Source organism: Balearica regulorum, chromosome 20 (assembly GCF_011004875.1).
Source record: "Balearica regulorum gibbericeps isolate bBalReg1 chromosome 20, bBalReg1.pri, whole genome shotgun sequence".
NCBI lineage: Eukaryota > Metazoa > Chordata > Aves > Gruiformes > Gruidae > Balearica > Balearica regulorum.
The window spans coordinates 12,470,253-12,488,273 of NC_046203.1; the positions used below are offsets into that span (position 1 = coordinate 12,470,253).

General features: G+C 43.3%; 1 protein-coding gene across 2 annotated transcripts in view; it reads left to right on the top strand.

Annotated features, from left to right (window-relative positions):
* RABL6 (RAB, member RAS oncogene family like 6) overlaps positions 1-18,021 on the top strand; it is a 60,032-nt gene that overhangs the window by 12,588 nt on the left and 29,423 nt on the right. For both annotated transcript variants that reach the window (XM_075772100.1, XM_075772101.1), the window contains 6 exons: positions 1,726-1,773; positions 8,104-8,156; positions 9,773-9,864; positions 10,750-10,890; positions 11,996-12,101; positions 17,709-17,812. In XM_075772100.1, coding sequence (XP_075628215.1) covers positions 1,726-1,773; positions 8,104-8,156; positions 9,773-9,864; positions 10,750-10,890; positions 11,996-12,101; positions 17,709-17,812 — 544 coding nt within the window. The remainder of the gene's footprint in view (positions 1-1,725; positions 1,774-8,103; positions 8,157-9,772; positions 9,865-10,749; positions 10,891-11,995; positions 12,102-17,708; positions 17,813-18,021) is intronic.

Consider the following 18,021-nt stretch of genomic DNA (forward strand, 5'->3'; position numbering starts at 1 on the left):
GCAGCTGCTGGACTCCTGTGCCCATGCAAAGTTTGCCATCTGAGAAAGGAGAACATCTCCTGTCCTTTTCAAGAAAGTCTTGATTGCTGAAAGGTGCCAGGATTGACTTTGCTGGTCTGTCCATCCCTGTGTCCTTCAGGGGCACTGCCAGGCCCAGCTGCAGGGTGTGAATTTGGGGGCAGATCTCCACTAGCTGGTCTGTGTCCCAGCACCCGCAGGGTCACGGCACACCCGAAATGGACCATGGACTCGGCAGCCCGTGTCACAGGGAGAGCACCCTGCTCTGCCGGTGCCTGGCTGTGAGTAGCCGGCTGTACGGCTGGATGCCAGGCGAGTGAGTAATGGGGAGTGGTTGGACTTTAGCCGTACCTGGCTTGATGGTCCATAGAAATATTCAGGGATAAAATTAATTTGGGGAGTGTAGTGGTTTGAGCAGAGGTTTTAGGATTGCAGGCTGTTGTGTTTTCAATCCCATCTGAGCCCGTGATGCCCTGGCTCTGCTGAGCCTGGGCAAGCCTCCTGTTCGTCCTGTGCCCCTCTGCCCCGCTGGCAAAGTGGAGGATAAGCAGGAGTTGCTATGAGGAAAAACAGAGGCTGATTTTGCTTCATGCATAAATGTAAAAAAGGGTCTCTCTCCAGAAGCAGAGGATCAAAGTTTTCCTTTGTTCATAATCTGTCTTAACTTAAATATTTCAAAATATTGTAAAGCCAGCAGTGAATTCTGTAGAGGAAATGTTTCCTGGCTTGACAGTGACACTTGGCTAAATTCTCATGCCATCCTACGAGATTATTTTCTACTCACTCATTCTACTCAAGGAATAGGAGACATTGTCCTCCTATTCCATTGCTTTATGTTCAGAGCTGTTCCAAGTACAGGCTTTTGCTTTGTAGCCTATAACATTTCTAAAAAGCAACTGTTTCTTGGAACGACTTCATGAAGATCAGACTGCTTATTTGGATTCAGTAGAAACATCTAACCAAAGGTATCTGTCCCTCACGCCATCTGAAAGTTAAGCTGCGAGCTGTCAGTACCGGCAGCGGTGTCTCTGCAGTTAGAGTTTTGCTTGTCTTGCTTCAGATTTTAGCAACTCAAATATATGTTGCTGCCTATAATTTACTGATGCTGCAGCTCGTTAAGAGGCAAAATTGCTAGTAATATCTTATTTTTCACAAAATACGACTTGAAATTTGCAGAGAGAATGGATTTCTGTAGCTGCAGGACTGTCTGCACTGTTTGTTACCTTTACATGAAAATTTTATTAGTGAGGTTGATCTTCCTTAAATGTGTGTATTCCTTTTTTTTTTTCCAGTTGTATGCCTTGCTTATAGACCAGATTTTGTTCTCCAAATTAAATTTCTGTCTTTTTTGAAAGAATATGGAAACCTCTGTATGTTAAGAAAATAATCCACACGAAATATTTATAACATGCTTCAAATCTGACATAAGCCATTGAGGAAATCTAGCTATCAGCGATGTGTCTAAGAGTCTTTAAGAAGTTTTTTAGATAGCATAGTGCTGGTGTACAACTTGGACCTTCAACAGCGAGCTGCCTTCTGGTTATATTTGGGTTTTCTTCTAACTCTCTCAAGAATTACTTTTCTTTTGACATTCACCTGCTGCTTTGACAATGTTGGTTTGGGTTAGGCTCTCTGTGGCGAGCGTTGAGTGTTGGTCATCTTCCTGAACCCCTCTTCTAACGCTCTGTGTTCTTATTGTGCTTTTAGCCACTGACGATATTGTTAAAGTTGAAGTCTGGGATGTAGTTGACAAAGGTAAGACTTATAACTTCCTTTCTAATGGAGATTCATTGTTCTTTCTCAATTTTAATTAAAAATTTAAATGGAATTCAGAAATACCTGCTTGCTTCTATTTTAGAAAAATGTCTGTACTTACTTGTTTCAAGTGCATGATTGTTATTTCCTGAAAAACTATGGAAAGGAGAGAGAAGTCTCCTGTGCTAGAGCCCATTATTTGGAATCTGAATTTCAGATCAAACCCAATATTCAGAAGCAGTCATTTTGTGTGCTCCGTGACAGATGAAATAGCCTGCTGCTTAGTGTATTCAGATTCTCTGAACTTTATTATAAACCTTATCTTCTCCCCTTTATAGTTTTATATATGTTTAGACAGCTACTGAGTTCTTTGTTCTGTTTATAAAAGTTCTTGCAGAGCTTTTTTTTGTAAAGGAATGTTACTGTTAAATCGATCGAATGTTATCTGCAGTGAATAATGTATGCAGGAGGGAAGGATAAAAGAGAAGCCAATTACTTAAATTCACTTAGGACAGAAAATGCAATATATTTGAGTCAAAATCTTTTCTAAATGCTTAGCCAAGGAAAGTATAATGATGTATAAACACATTTTCCATTAGTTTTCAGTTTTTGTCAGAGCATAAAGTTCTCTTTTATAAAAAATAAAAACAAACCCCAAAAACATACGTGAAGACACAATCTGGATGTAGTGTAACTCAGGATGCAGTGGAAGCTGTTGCTAGAAAGGGTTGGGGTTCAGATGTCAACCTTAACAGCCCGTTCTGTAGCCCCACGTGCAGGTACCGTTTGGCTTTTAAGAGGCGTTTTGTACCAGCCAGGCTCCTGTTTAAAGTGCGAGCATGGTCAGGAAAGCAGCTCTGCAAGTGAGCATCTCTTGCTCCGTGGGTCATGCTCCTTGTTTGTGTGTTTCTGTCAGTCAGATCTGTTGACCACAGTTGTTGAAAAACTTTCATGGTTTGGCCGCTGCTGCCTTTCCTGCAGCCTTAGCTGGAATCTGTGCTGGCAGGCATTCCTCAGCAGAGCTGCATCCCACATGCACTACCTCTGCTGTACCACCTGTGCAACTTACACATGCCTTAACACCAAGAAAATGAGAAGATAAGTACAACAGGGAGCGGGAAAGGGAGAAATGTCATTTTTCATGTTAGCTAAATTGTATTTAAAATAGTAAAAAAGAAATTGTAATTAAAGATAGCAGCTCCAGTTAGATGCATAATGGAGCTTTTAGGTTAAACTTGAGACAGTAACTTTAAATGAAGATCCTGGGCGCTTTATCTTTTTATTCTTTAAAACTCCAGTTTTCACAGCATAGACAAAACCTTACTTGGGTCAGAGTTACTGCTGAAGTCAGTCTGATTACAGTTTGGCTTTCAGATCGTCGCATAACATGTGCAGGGCTGGAATCTGAGCAAAACATCTGTTTTCTCGCTGCCTTGCAACTTTGGTATGAATAGATAGATGGTTAATTTGGGAATCATGTGGTTCCAGCATTTATTTCTGTGAATAGCTTCTCTGAGCAGAGTCATCTTCTCAACTAGAGACTTGTCACTTTTTTGGCAAAATGGATCAGATTTGATATGTGCAGATGTTGATAACACCTCTTCTGATCCTGCTTTCATTTCTGACAGTGCAGCATGTGTTAGGAGTCTCAAGGGACTCTCTTCTCTCCACTTCAGATTCTTTTGAAATAAAACTCATTCTGTTAAGATCCCTACTTACGCACTGCAGATATGTATTTTTATGTAATCAAATGTACTTAATCAACACAGTGTAAAAATTCAGATCATCATGATGTAACAAAATCAAATCCTTTCCTATTGCCATAGCGTTGCGGATTCTTGATAAGTACAACTTTAGGAAAATGTGCAAATGAACCATTAAGAGCTTGCTCATATCTAACTTTCATCTTAATGTTATCTCACAACATTTTTGTTCTTCCTTCTGTATGCTTAGGACAAAAAATCCTCCTGCATGATGCTTTTGGTGAGAGCGACACTAATCTAGACTGTAGACTGTTAGTAGTGAAGTATCCAGTGCTGCTGCAGGATAGTGCTCACAAGACCTGATCCTCCTTTTTTTTCCTTGCCTACCAGATCCTGGCTAATGTGCATATGTAGAGTTGTGCGGAATGCTGCATTTATCAGGCTGGATTAGAAACTGACAAAAAATTGCACGTTCTGAACGTGCATTTCAACATACGTTGTTTTCCAGGCTAAATTTTTTTGCCAGTGTTTCCCCATTTTGGAAGAATTGTTCCCTGTTAGAGAAAATTGAGACCTCTGTTTAAATTAAGATGTTTGAAAATGTATTGAAAGCCTGATGTGGGGATGGAGCTAAACTGTCTAAAAGATGTATCCACAATGCAGTTTTCAGCTTTAGTCTTGTAAAGCAGCTTCAGCCTCTGCTCTACAGTGCTGCTGTTCTTCATGGCTCAATGTGAACGTGCACAGGAGGGTTTGGGGAAGCTTAATAAGTTGCGCCCTGAAAAACTTCATGTACGTTTTTGCATGGAAGTTAAATGTGGGTTTACTAAGTGGTGTTTCTCCTTGCGCTTACCAGCAGCGTGCCTCCCCATCCTTGTTCAGCAGTGCACTTTGATTTTTCCCTCCAGACTATTTTAGGAATGCAGGAAGCATATAGATGTTAATTTGGAAGTATGGGGAGATTTGTTGTAGAAATTTAAAACCTGTAAGGTTGGTCAGTGTGCTGAAGCAGGGAGAAACGGCAACCTCAATCTTTGGGATTTCCTTTTTTATAATGTGCAGACTCACTGGAGGATGGGCTTCTCTGCAGCTGCTCAGAGAGCAGAGCTCATTTGTGTAATGATGCCATTTGTTAAAATCTTAACAAGTAGAGCTTGCCCCTAGCCATGGATTGTATTGAGTGTGGTGTGGGGGGTGTGGTAAATACCGTGCCCTTTGCTGTCCTTGGAACTAATACAACATAGGAAAGATATCTCTCAGCAAAAGTCACAGTCCTGACTCATCTTTCTGGCTTTGCAGCAAGTTGTGTAACTACTGCAGGTCATAAAGCTGTAACAGATCCTGAATGCAAAGAAGCTGCTTGAATGCAGGTGATTCGGGAACAGTTCTGATCTCCTGGGTTGTGACTTTTGGTACTTTGGTTCCTGCATCTTTTCCCATACGCTGACTGAAGGAATCAAATCATATTTTTTCTGTTGCCCCCCCAAATAGCATAAACTCTTTCCTTCATCTTGGAGATTCCTTTACTCTCCCCGCCCCTTCCCCCCTCTCCCTCCCAGAGGTGTGCTGCAAGAAGGAGGAAAGATCAGAGTTAGTATTTCTGTTATTTCCAGATGTCATAAGTTAGATAACACTGGGGATGCCAATATTCTAGATGTTTATTTTTGAATGGTGAACAGAAGCATCTCCCTTACAGCGTGGACAGCAGTTGTTGGGAAGCTGTACTGAATCCTTGTTATTCTGCATCAAAACTGGTAGTACATAGAGGTGCAGAGCCTCTCAGGTGCTGGCCGCAGACCAACCCGGTCTTCTAGTGTTCAGTAAGAACTGTTCTGTAGACTTGGGGCACTGCTGCAAGGTTTTTGGTTTTCAGTGTTGCTATTATGCAGTCATCGTTCTAGGTAGAGAAGCTGAGCAATCGTACATGAATTGCTTTCTGATTGAGGCTCCTAGATTGCCCATCAGTGCAACCTTAAGCACAGGATCTTGTTCATGTAACACCACAATCTTCATTGTGCACTTGCCTTTACAGGTCGAATTGCATCTTTTCACTACATACATCTTGTCTTTATCTGGCTCATCCTGCAGTTTTGGTTCCAAAAATAGACACTGTGCATGAATATGTACACACATGCGCTTTTCAGCTCTGTAACTCTGTTATAGATGACCTCCTTTACAGCAGTGACGAGCATCATGTAAGAATATTACTCATTCCTCTTGATACGCACATAAAGCCATAAGCAGGGAGAGACGTGCGAGTCTTACATGCAGTCTCAAAGCATTGGTTGTGAATGTGTCCAGGTTAGAAAGAGACTTTGATTGCTCAGGACAAGAGGAGCTATGAAGAGTATTTGTGGTTGCTTGGGCTTCTGTTTCAATACTCAGAAATTCAGGTCATGCCAAGCATAATTTAGCAGTAGTTGCAGAAATAGTGATGTTTTGACATTCAGAGAAGCTACACAAATGGCACTGACTTGAAATGAATTAAATTGAAGTGGGAAAAGGCAAGTCCTAGACATCCCACACCTTCAGTTGCACTGGGAAAAATCAGAGCCCATACTTGGATCCTCCAGGGAAACACATTGCATGAATGGGGAAGGATCAGGATTAATATTTCAGCTTTCAGATGTCAACAGTAGATGACACAAGGCGACAAAACATTTTGCAGGGATGCACAGAAGCACCCACCAGCCACACCGCCGGGGGTAGGGAATGGGATCTCCTACTGTATCCTGCAGCATTAAAACTTTCATTAATAACTCCATATTTTGTAACTGTTTATCCTTGACCTGCGTGCGAAAAGAATGAAACACTTTGTTTCACACGCAGCAATCTGGAAATACCATGAATTTTACACGTTAATTAGTGGAGTTGAATAGTTGGTGAAAGCTATTTTGGTCCTTGGGTTGCAGAGTCTTTTAAAGGGTCAACGGGAGGGTTTTTTCTGGGTGCATCCAAGCTGCCAGTGCGTTCTGTTGTCAGTGACATGGGGAATCTCTAGAAATTATGAGAAGGAATTCCAAGTCTCTGCCATTATAATTTAGTTAACTTGTCATTATTTAGACTAGGAAAATATGGAACAAAGTTAATTCAAAAGTACAGTTCCTAATCGATGTCAGCAACATCTGGAAGATATTTGGTATGTGTAAAACAGAACTCTGGATCTTGCAGGGTTATTCATTGTGCAGTGCTCATCATTTGATAAAACTCTGAAAACTGTTGTACATAGAGTTTAAACAGTACCTGGAGAGCGAGGACAGATTTTTTTCATGGTATGCCCACACTAAACTTCTTTGGCAGTAAGTGAAAGAAGTTGTCCTCGCTCTTACGTACTGAGACTCCTGCCAATCCTTAGTGCTGAGTGTCTACACCAGAAAATCATGGTAGCTGGTTACCATTCTGCTAATCCCAGGTACGGATACATGGTGTCATCTTCTCTGTCTGCTGTGGTTGCAGGCTTGAAGGTTTGGAAACAGGATTACAGTGTAACTGATGCAAGGCCAAATTTTCAGGAAGCCTGAGGTTTAAAAACACTGACTCCTTTTCTGGGGATGCTGAGTCAAATGCCAGTGGTACTTTAAAATGTCAGTTTGTGAACTTATCCAGTGCGTATTGAAGCTGTAAGAAGAGGGAGAAGTCTCAGGGGGTCTGACCTTTAAGTATAAAGGCTGTATTTTAGCAGATGCCTTAGAGGAAGCAGAGGAGTTAGAGAGAAACCTGTAGATCCCTCCAGTTGGATTGTGGCTGTGGGACTGCAGGGCAGCTCTCTATAGTGGTTTTCTAGTGTCTTCTCCAAGTGTTTAGCCTGTTGCCTCTTGCACTTCCCTGTGAGCTTAATCAGGGTTTTACCTGTCCTCTAGCTTATTTTTGTGTGCGTGTTTCTAGAGTGTGGGGCTTTGGATGGTGCCTCTGGAGGATTTCCTTTCCACACCTTTGCTGGTGATGACCAGACCTGACCCTGGCTCTGGCCTTTCATGCATGCATTGGCTGTCTCTCCTCTACTTCTCCGCAGCCCTCTCACCACAGTTTATTTGATTTTGCTTGGATTTCCCCCTGTATAAGTTCTGTCTGTCTTTTGGCTGTTAAATTCTCACAGTCTTCTGCCACCCCTTTTTGTTGCCCGAAGCCCCCAGCGCACTCTGAGGTCACGTTTATTTACAAGACTGCTTGCTCCAGGTCAGTGATGTTGCACAGCAATGTCATAGCATCTGCCCGGAAGGCTGCATAGGTAGTTGTTCAGCCCCACGATCTTTTGCTTCTTCAACACTAACGCAACAAAAAGTGCAATAAAGCAGTTTCCCTTTGTGGTCAGGGAGTGCACCAAACCCTGCATTATTCAGTCACTGTGACTCTATGCAGTGACAAGCATGGTTTAAGCTACCCCACACTTTCTTTCTATTCGTTTGTGAATTAGACTAGCTGGTATTCTTGAACAGGGTAGCTGGTATTTTTCAGCAAGGCATGCCTGTCCCACCCTTACTCATTCCCCATGTTTATAGTAGAAGTTGGATGTGCTTTAAGGTCATGTTCAAAATGCAGTGGTCCTGCATCAGACCCATCCTGGAGTTGTCTGCCCAGTGTAATGCATTTGTGTTGTTTTGTTTTTTTCTTTACAATTCTTTTTAAGGAAAATGCAAAAAACGAGGAGATGGTTTGAAACTGGAAAATGACCCTCAGGAGGTGAGTCACCTTGAATGCAGATGTCTGCCTCTTAGCAGGAGGCCTCTAGTCCACCTTTGGTCCATGGAGAGTAAGTTCTGTATTTGTTTCTGCTTTAAGGCCAGCCTGGCAGGTGGATGAGGGACAATGTGATCCCTGATGCTCTTCACTCTTTTGCCCATGCATTTTATCCTTGTTCGTGCCCTCACCACAACCTTCCTGCTGTTTTCCATTCTGGTTTTGGGAGTGACTATGCCCCAGATGTTTCCTCGGTAGCTTTGTACCTGTCTCCACATCATCAGTGGCAGGAAGTCCTTTTGTAATGGACTTTTTGTCAGACCTGAAGAAGTGACTTGATGCCATGCTCTCTGGCTGCTCCTTAAACCTGGGCTAACAATTACCTTTTAACACCCTTCGAAATGTAGAGGAAGGGGCAATACAAGTGCTACCTAGCGTGTAAAAGTAAACAGAGTGGCTTCCTCAAGGCTCTTGTATGAACTTGTCTCCTTTGGCTCTTCTGCTACAGAAGATGTATGAGAGACCATACTACCACATTCCCCAAATGGCACTTGGGCTGCCAGTGAACTTCCATGGCATTTCTTTCAAAAGATGTATGATTTAATGCTCAGGAAAAATTCAGTTTAAAGGCCCTTGATCCCATGATCTCTGCTGCAGCTCTTAAAGAGCTTTATTACTCCTGTTCATGTGTCGGTGCCCTTTGAGGCTCAGTGTACAGGCAGTGTTCTGGTACTCACTCAGTAACCGCTTTGTGGAAATTGATGTGAAAGGCAGCGTTCTGATATGCAGAGAGCTCAGCACTCGGTTCTGGGGATGGGTCAGGCAGTGAAGAGTTACGTCTTTCACTGGGGTGCCAGTCCCACTCAACCCATGTGTCAGCTGAGGAGAAGTTTCTCTAAAAATGTTCTCCTATGGGAAGAAGCCTTGATGAGAACAGGCATCACAGCTGCTTCTTCCTTCACAAACGTGGGTGCATTTTCCACTCCTGGCAATTGTTCCATAGGCATCAAATTGCAGCAGGAGCCTTAGAATCATTACGGTTGGAAAAGACCTCTAAGATCATCAAGTCCAACCATCAACCTACCACGACCATGCCTACTAAACCTTGGAGGCTGAATTGTGACCGTTACTGTACTTTGCAGCCTGCAGAGTCCAAATGATGAAAAGCAAATCAGGTACTAATAAATCCTTTCAGCCTTGCATGGGAGAATCTTGGTAGATACTACATCCTGGCTTTATACACCAGAAGCATTAGAAGTGCTGTCGGCAAAGAGCTGTGTGCTCTGTCCTCCATCCTGTAGCTTATGTGGAGTTATCTTGTCAACACAGGATTTGGGGGCGCAGTGGAAAGAGGAGGGGGTGGGTTTTAGCATTTGCTGCCAGACATGGTTATTTCAGAGACTGTCAGGTGCTTCACATCCTGCTCCTGTGGACAGTGGAAGCTATAAACCACCAGGTATCTTGCTTTGATGATGATGATGGTGTGAAATCCATGGATACTTCTTATAATGACTGTCATTTTAGAAAGTTTGCCTGTTCAGCACTGTATCAGTTGTGTTCTGTACAAGCCTGAAGTTGACTCAAGTTATTTACTGCTTTTTTTGCCTTTATTTCCTCAGGCAGAGTCAGAAATGGCTCTGGATGCAGAGTTCCTAGATGTCTATAAAAACTGCAATGGTGTAGTGATGATGTTTGACATCACCAAACAGTGGTAAGACATCTTCAGTGGCACGTACCACATGAACCTCACTTGTTTAGTGAAAACAAATGACTTCTAGACCTCTTGATTCCCAGATGGACTCTGGAGCTGATAACCAGCCTAATGAGTTGAAGCAAGCTTGTATCCCTTAAAATAATAGCTTTATCTTCTGACGTGTCTTCTAATATGCTCCTCTCCTGGGCTTGTTTCAAACAAGCAGTCTCCCTGTGGGGTTGTGTTCTGCAGTTTCTGATATACTGCTGTCTGAGGCTTGATAATTAGTGCTATCGCAGGTGTAAAGTATGCCAGGCATGTTACAAACCCTTGCTCTTGAGAACACAAGGGAAAAGGAAATGCTAGTGAGAAATTCCCAGGAAGACTGGTATTAATAAGGATTATTTAGAGGCCCTAGGCTGCATTAATGTACAGAAATAGAGAGTTGTTCATTTTGCACATCTGCTGAGGAGAGTGAGAGACATATCAAAGCCAGAGTGGAAAGAGGAGGTGGTAAGAGTTCCTGCTTCATATTTAAGCATGTGTTCTACAGGTTTGGTGTGGGTCAGTGAGCCTGTGGACAGCTGAAGGGAGGGAATCCTTTTCTTCTGCTCACCCCACACAGTTTTGTAGGACTGAGGAAAATATTGCTGTAGGAGATGTGAGGTTGTTGTTGGAGGTGGATTATTGAACTTGTCGAGTTGTTTTTGAATAAAGAATGATACGAACATATTTGCAGTTCAGGAATTTCTCTGAAGGAGGGCAAAGAAGCCCCAGTCTTGGAAGGATTTTGGAAAAATTTTCTTTTTTTTTTTTTTTTTTTTCCTGTGATTCGTGCATGGAAGTGCTCATAGAATGATGTTTCCCACTCATCTGCCTGTATCTCTCTCTCCTGTGGTGAAGGACGTTTAACTATATTCTGAGGGAGCTTCCTAAAGTGCCGACCCACGTTCCAGTGTGTGTGCTTGGGAATTACCGAGACATGGGGGAGCACCGGGTCATTCTGCCTGGCGATGTGCGGGACCTCATCGACAATCTAAACAGGTAAGATGGCACCACGGTCACCCAGCAGGGGAGCAGACCTCGGCTACTCTGTCATCAGCCATAGATAACTGTATTGCTGCCACATTTCAGTTGTACATCACATTCATCCTCGGACCCTGTGCTTTTGTAGCTGTATGAGCGTCTCATACGGCAGCTTCGGTTCACACGATGTGCTCTTTTTCCTGTGATCGAGGAGCCTGTACGGGGCAGATGGTTAGCTCTAGTGAGTGCCTGCCAGCGTGTGCCTTTCAGATGTGCTTTACCCAAGAAGTCATCTTTTTTCTGGATAGTCCTTCTCTTGTGGAAGAATCCTCTCCCTGCAGCACAACTGTTCTCTGCTCCAAATAATTCTGCTGCGAGAGAGCTAGCTAGTGCAGCTGCCTGCCTTGCTCTTCCTCTGAGAGCATCCCCACACAGCCTTTACTGGGCACAGCCAAGTCATACGCCTCCCTTGCAGCCAGGCAAGCTTATCCCTTATGCAGAGATCTGAGGCACTGTGTTATATAGTATAAAATATTATTTTTTGGTCAGGCTTCACTAGATCATACCTTTTTTGTGGGGGCTTATGTTTTTAGGGCATTTTTTCATTTTCCTGGTCTCTTATTTGTGCCTGTGGCAGGCACACAGAAATGGTATCAGTTTTAAGGTTTGATTCTATAATGTAATAATTTCTTCACAAGTTCATCTCTATATGTGGCTTAGCTGAGTTTATTGCCCACTGCTGATGCTTGTGACTTAATGTAGGTCTGTTTGTGGTTTTAAAACAAAACCTTCACTGAGGAATGAACAGCTTGTACAGCTATGAAACCCCCAGGTTAGAAAACCAGTGGCCTGACACAGTATTTCTTAGTCTGGCAGCCATGTGACGCTGCAACGCAACAGCAGCCGCATTCTGCCACCCTTCAGGAGGAACAAAGTGTGAATTTTGTCTGTAAACAAGATAACGCGTGCCTGGCAGAGTGACCTGCTAGCCTGCATTTGGGGATTGAGGGGTTGGCTCGTAAATGAGGACTGTTCATGGGGTGTAAGTCTGCAAGTGCCTCTTCTGTGTGTATGCAGTCCATGTCCTTTGTACAGTTTTCTTCTCCCTATCTGGTTGAGACAGGCCTCCTGGATCCTCATATTTTCGCTATGCTGAGTCTTCCATGAAGAACAGCTTTGGCCTCAAGTACCTGCACAAGTTCTTCAACATCCCTTTCTTGCAGCTGCAGGTAAGAGAGAGGGTTCCCTCGTATGCTGGCTGGGTGGGACAGATTTCATTTTCTCTGTCTCTAAGGTGGGGATTTGATACTTGGGGTTTCTTCTGTTGTTAAAGGATCCTGAGTAGATTTTTGTTTTCATGAGAGTTGTTAACAAAATTGGTGCCTGTGACTTAAACGTGTCTCTGCTTGCGAGAGGCCTCTTCTTTGCTGTGTTCACAAATGCTAACCTCTGGAGAAACGCTCCAAGGTGATGAATAACACTGGCAAGAAAATTGCATCCAGTGGTGTAGTTACCAAGTCAAAAACATTAAATATGCACATTTGATAAACTTTGCTTTTAAATTCTGTTCAATTAAAAGTCAGATCAGAAGAGATTTGGTCATGAACTCAACATTTCAGGGACAACTGCTTACTGAAAATCTTTGCCCTGATGGTAACTGATCTGCCTGGATCTGCACATAGATCCACGTCTCATATTTCCTTCATAATTGAGGCTTCTTGAGTGGGCTGAGTGGAAAGGCAAAGGCTGAATGGGCACGGAAGGGTGGAATTCTCAGCTGTGGCCCTTTAGAAAAAGACTTTTTGGGGGTACATATGATGTTGTATCATTGTTTTCTATTGGATCGAAAAACCCAGGCAGCTGATCTTGATTATCTTTCACCAGTAATTGAAATGTCTGCGTGGATTTTTATACAAATAATCCCCACTGAAATGCTAGTTCAGAAGAAGCTCGGATGTAAGAGTGGATGTTACCACATCCTCAGGCCGCAGAGCAGAAAGAACCAGGAGAAGAAAATTGAATGGATAAAAACCCAGTAAAACAAGTCAAACAATACATTTTTGAGGAGGAAGTTGTAGAAATCTGAGATCTAAACCCAACTTGCTGCTCAGTGGAGAAGATTGAAATTACCAGCATGGTGGTGGTTAACTGTTTGGTTTTGTAACCTCGGCTCCTATGGTAAAGTGGTGTCTTGTGGAAACCATGCAGAATAATTAGTTCCCAGGTTACTTTTGTCAGATTTGTAGATCTCTCCTTTTCTTCTCAAATAGATGTTGATAAGAGAAAAAGACATTAGAACAGGCTTCCTGCCAGATTTGTTTCTGAAAGCTGCTCGTAATGATACTGTCAGTAGTCAGTATATGCAATGATTTTCCTAGCCATGGTTTTAAGCAGGAAATACTGAAGCATTTGTAGTATCGGGTTTTGCTTGGAAGCAGCTTTAGGATGCAAGTCTTACAAGACCTTTTGTTTAAATGTGCCATGTATAAGTAGACATGATCTATTAATCTGAGACTGAAAGCAATTAGGACTCTTAGGTAAGGTAATTGGCCTCAAAGCCAGAGAACTTCTTGGACAAATCTTGGTCTTCAGGGAAACAGAAAAAATAACTAGAGGTTATATCAGATTTGTTTGGAGATTCCAGTGACGGTTGCTTAGGAGAGGCAAGGGAAATGGGGTGACCAGCTGACATTTGTTCTCCTACTCAGTGGGCTTGGGGTGGCACTGGAAGTAGCCCAAAAGGTGCAGCTGCCGGATAATTAGACTCCCAAGTCCTGTGGTTTTCATGTAATGTAATAAAATAATTCACCGCTGCGGAAACAAACCTGAAAAGACTTCTCATTACAGTTTACTTCCTAAAATGTGCAAGGGGAGATTTGGATGGGCACATATAAACCATGCTTGTAAATATGTTTGCTCTGTACTTTGTGCCTTGGCACACGAGGTGGCAGTTGAGGATGTTGTCCTGTGCCTTATTCAGGGAGAGAGTGCTCAGGCCACAGCTGCCTGGCTTTTCCTTTAAAACACCAATGCTAAAACCAATTCCTGCCGTTCTGTGCTCAGACAGGGATTGCAGGCAGGTGCTTTTCTGTGCATTCTGAAAAAAATCATAGCATAGGATCCAGTGTGGAGACAGCTTGTTCCATTTTCCTCTGGTGTGCAGGAGATCCCTGGCCTTGCCATTCTGTGCTGTGGCAGGTGACACTGCAAATTTGGAGGCTTTTGGTTGCTCCCACCCAAGCTTTGGGGCTTTACTTGGTGTTGAACTTCAGCTGAGAGGTACTGCACTTAGTTTTTCCAGTGCCGCTTGCATTTGTGCCACAGATTTGTTAGAAGAGCTTTGTGCCACTCCACAGTAGTGGCTGCTGGGTGGCTCTGGGCGTTTTGCTGCTCCCGGAGACCCGCTGGGAATTTTTCCTTTGAGTGCCCAGGGATCCAGGGCTGGCCCCGCTGGGCCTGATTAACAACCAGTGTGGTGTGGTGTTAAAATTTGTAGGGAAATCACAGCTAGGCTTAATTCCTAAAGGTTCTGCTTATACCTGCAGGGAGACTCGCCAGTAACAGGCTCCAGAAAGGAGTAGTTTCCCTGGTACTTGGGTGCAAAGCAGGGTAAAAGGAGAGGAATGTTACCCGGTATTAAATGCACGTAGGATTTGATCAGTCTCAGTGGACCTCTGAGGTTTCTCTGTGTTCCTCAGGCTAGCCTCCTGCAGCTCTCGAGGGGAAGAGGAGTTGTTCAGCTGTATGCGAGATTCCACGCTCCTTTAGCGGCGTTGGTGTTCAGTGCATTGGTTTTAAGTTGCACATTTCTGTGTTCAGCTTACATTCATGCATCTTTCATAAAGAAAGCAGTGGCTGAAATTCATACCCCCGGCACAGAGCAGGTTCCCTCTAGCAGCTCGGGCTCTTTAATTATTTATCAGTTCCTTTCCAGGGGATGGATTGTCAAACCCGAGAATGCAGTTAAGCTGTAGGTATTGCTGGTGGCCCTCATCATGTGCAAATGTGATTGGGTCAACCGGGCCTTCGGATGCTGCACTGGAAGGAGACAAAATTCTGCAGACAGCTGAAATTGCTTTTTCCCAGGAAGCACTTGAAAGTGGCATTCAGCCAAAGTGTTGGTCTGTAGTACATGATTTGTTCCCTTCCTTTGGGTTATTGCTAAAAATAAGCTGTTTCTTTAGTGTTTTAATACCAGCATGGTAAAATAGAACTTATTTTTTAAGTATCTGGAAGTGATGAATCTGTTATTTGTGATGAATTTTTACAAAATCAAATGCAACTCTAATTAAATCTAAGTTCTTAATTTTCTGTTATCTGTGAAAATTGAAATCAATAAAACTCTGGTATATGTCTTACTGCCAAAGTATGGGGAAAGGCAAACAACTGGTTTAATAAAAGCCATTATCTAAGTGCCTAAGGTGAGCATTGGAGAGCAGTGTCCCTTCTCTCTCTGTTTATTCAGCTAATTTGATCAGCATTTATTTCATTCATCTTAGGAAACTGAGAACAAAGCAGCAGAAAAATTGCTCTTTTGTCCATTGTTGCTTATACTGTATGAATAACATAAAAGGACGAAAGCTTTTACTTCTAAAATTTTGAATATGTTCAATCTTGGTTTTTAAAATCTAGAATTTTAATTCTAAAATCTAGAATTACTTCTACAATCTTGATTAATACTTCTTCCATTCATGTACAAGTTTAAATATGTATAGCATGTTTGCTGAAATGTTATTGTCTGTAAACCACAATAAAGGGAACTCAAGTTAACTAGTGACTTTATCATTCTTTGTATACATGTTAATTGAAGTCAAGTTTCCATCTGCATAGAGCTTATGAATATGATGAATAAAAATTACCTAGCAAAGGAAATATGGATTAGTCCTAGCTCTTAACACAATGACAAAGGTAAAAATGAAGACTCTAAATGTCTGGGAAGTAGTAAATTAGCTTAAATGATCATAGAAGCTCTTAAATTTCAAGAAAGACTGAATCTTCCAGTAAATTAGCATGTTTAAAGGTTATCAACCACTATGAATCATCTGGTTTTATAACTATAATACAAAATAAAAATTAATTAAACCTTGCTTGCTGAGCTAAGTCATGGTAGAATTTGATATAAATCGGCCTGTTCCATGGAGGGCTCAAGCACTGCCCTGAGTTCTCCCTTGGACAGAGCAGTGTGGTCTGTTCTATGTAAAGCAGATGAGTTACTTGCTGTTTGAATTCCTACATTTTCTTGATAGCTCCAAAGTTGTCATGTCTACGAAACTATATTGTCAATAATATATGCGGGTAGAGACTGAATGTCATTGCTTTACACAAATGTTTGTCTTCCCGTAGGGATTTTATTCTGTAAATTATGCAGTAGATTTCCTTTTGTGCTTTTTATTCCAATGGGACCTTTCTGCAGTGAGCATATGTGTTGTCAAACATGGAATTAAAAATTCTCCACAGTTATCGAGGCTGGACATCAAAAATATTTGTCACAGTAGAAAGCTTAAATGTACATTGAGGCTAAGGCAGTTATAAAAGCAAAAACCTTTGCAGTTTGGAGGAAACCTGGGGTTTCTCTTCCGTCTCCTCCTGCCTGGGCGGCGGAGCAGCGTGGCAGCCCGTGGCACGGGCGGACCCTGCTTTACCAGGCACTGTGCAGTGCCAAGAGCCATCGGACGTGTCTCAGCACAGGCTGTCCCTGCTTCCCGTGCCATCCAGTGTGTGGGCAGTGGGAGAGGGAGGACTGATGCTTTCAGGCACTGAACATGGTGACTTTCGACTCCAGAATTAGGTGTGTAAAATCCTCGCGTGCCCCTTGCTCAGAGCCTGCCCAGGTGCCCATGCCCGGCCGGGTGGGCGCTGGCTGTGTCTGAGCAGAGGGGAAGGGGCTCTGGTGCAGGGACCGCACCGTGGAGCAGGGCAGTGGCCACAGACGGCTGTAGTCCTGGCCGGGGGCTCCTGAATCATGTTTTGGCAGAAACAGGCGCTGTGTTAGCTGTGCGGCTCAGGTCCATCATGAAGCTATGTCTGCTGGGCAGATCCGCTGAGGGTGCGCCCTTGGAGCTGGCCGTGCCCCTGCTGTCACCACATAATGCATGCGGTTGGTGATCTCTTCTTGTTGCCATCCGGGCTAGTGGGAGGAGTCCCCCATGACCATTTGCAATTGATTTTGAGCCTTTTAAGCCAGCACTTCCCCTCAGCTGAGGTTTTGGTTTGGATTCTGTTGGAAATGTGGAAAGGGAAGGGCTGAATTAAGGTACCTTGTGTTACACTGCTGAAGCCAACTCACTTTATTGCACACTTAAAATGGTCTGGAGTGTCTATCCCCCATCTGTGGGGCACCGACTTACACAGTCTCACTGAGTTGACAGGTTGTGCTCGCTTATCTACCCCGACAGTAAGGAGAAAATTATTGTGAGGTTTTGCATCAGCTGGGTCCTACTCGCAGGGGAATTTCTTTAGCACAGGGGAAAAATAAAAGGTCAGAATGAATGGGTTGCACATCTGTTCTCTGCAGGAGTTGATACTGTTCTCCAAATGCAACTGGCGATGCTGTGTCTGAAAAATCGCACATTAGTGATTTATGGCTGAGTGCAGATCTGAGAACAAGTTACTTTCTTACACACAGACTTTATGGATTAACATACTTTTGCTACTGCTTCTGCTTCCCTTTGTGCTTCTGTATTTAAACTGAACACCGTGAGAGGGCCCAAAGCTCCTGTTTAATTCATTGCTGTGGGTAAAGTACTGACACAAGATCTCGCTGCACCCTGTGAGTGCACGGAGATCTGTTACAATGACCCTTCCTGCTCAGACCCAGCTTGTTTTCCTTTCTTCAGAGGGAGACCTTGCTACGGCAGCTGGAGACGAATCAGCTGGATATTGATGCAACTTTGGAGGAGCTGTCAGTGCAGCAAGAGACAGAAGATCAAAACTACGAACTGTATGTCATTGAGCCATCTTTTCTAACTGTTTTGTTGTGGTCTAGGTGTCACGTGAATGTTGGGCAGCCCCAGCTATGGCCTGTGGCCAGACTGAAGGGTGCAGAGAGTGACATTTAGGGTTTCTTTGCATCTTGTAAAATGTCACTTTTAAGTGGCATCACCTGAAATAAAGCATGCAGTGGGGGATCCCTGTGAAAGGATCTGGTTC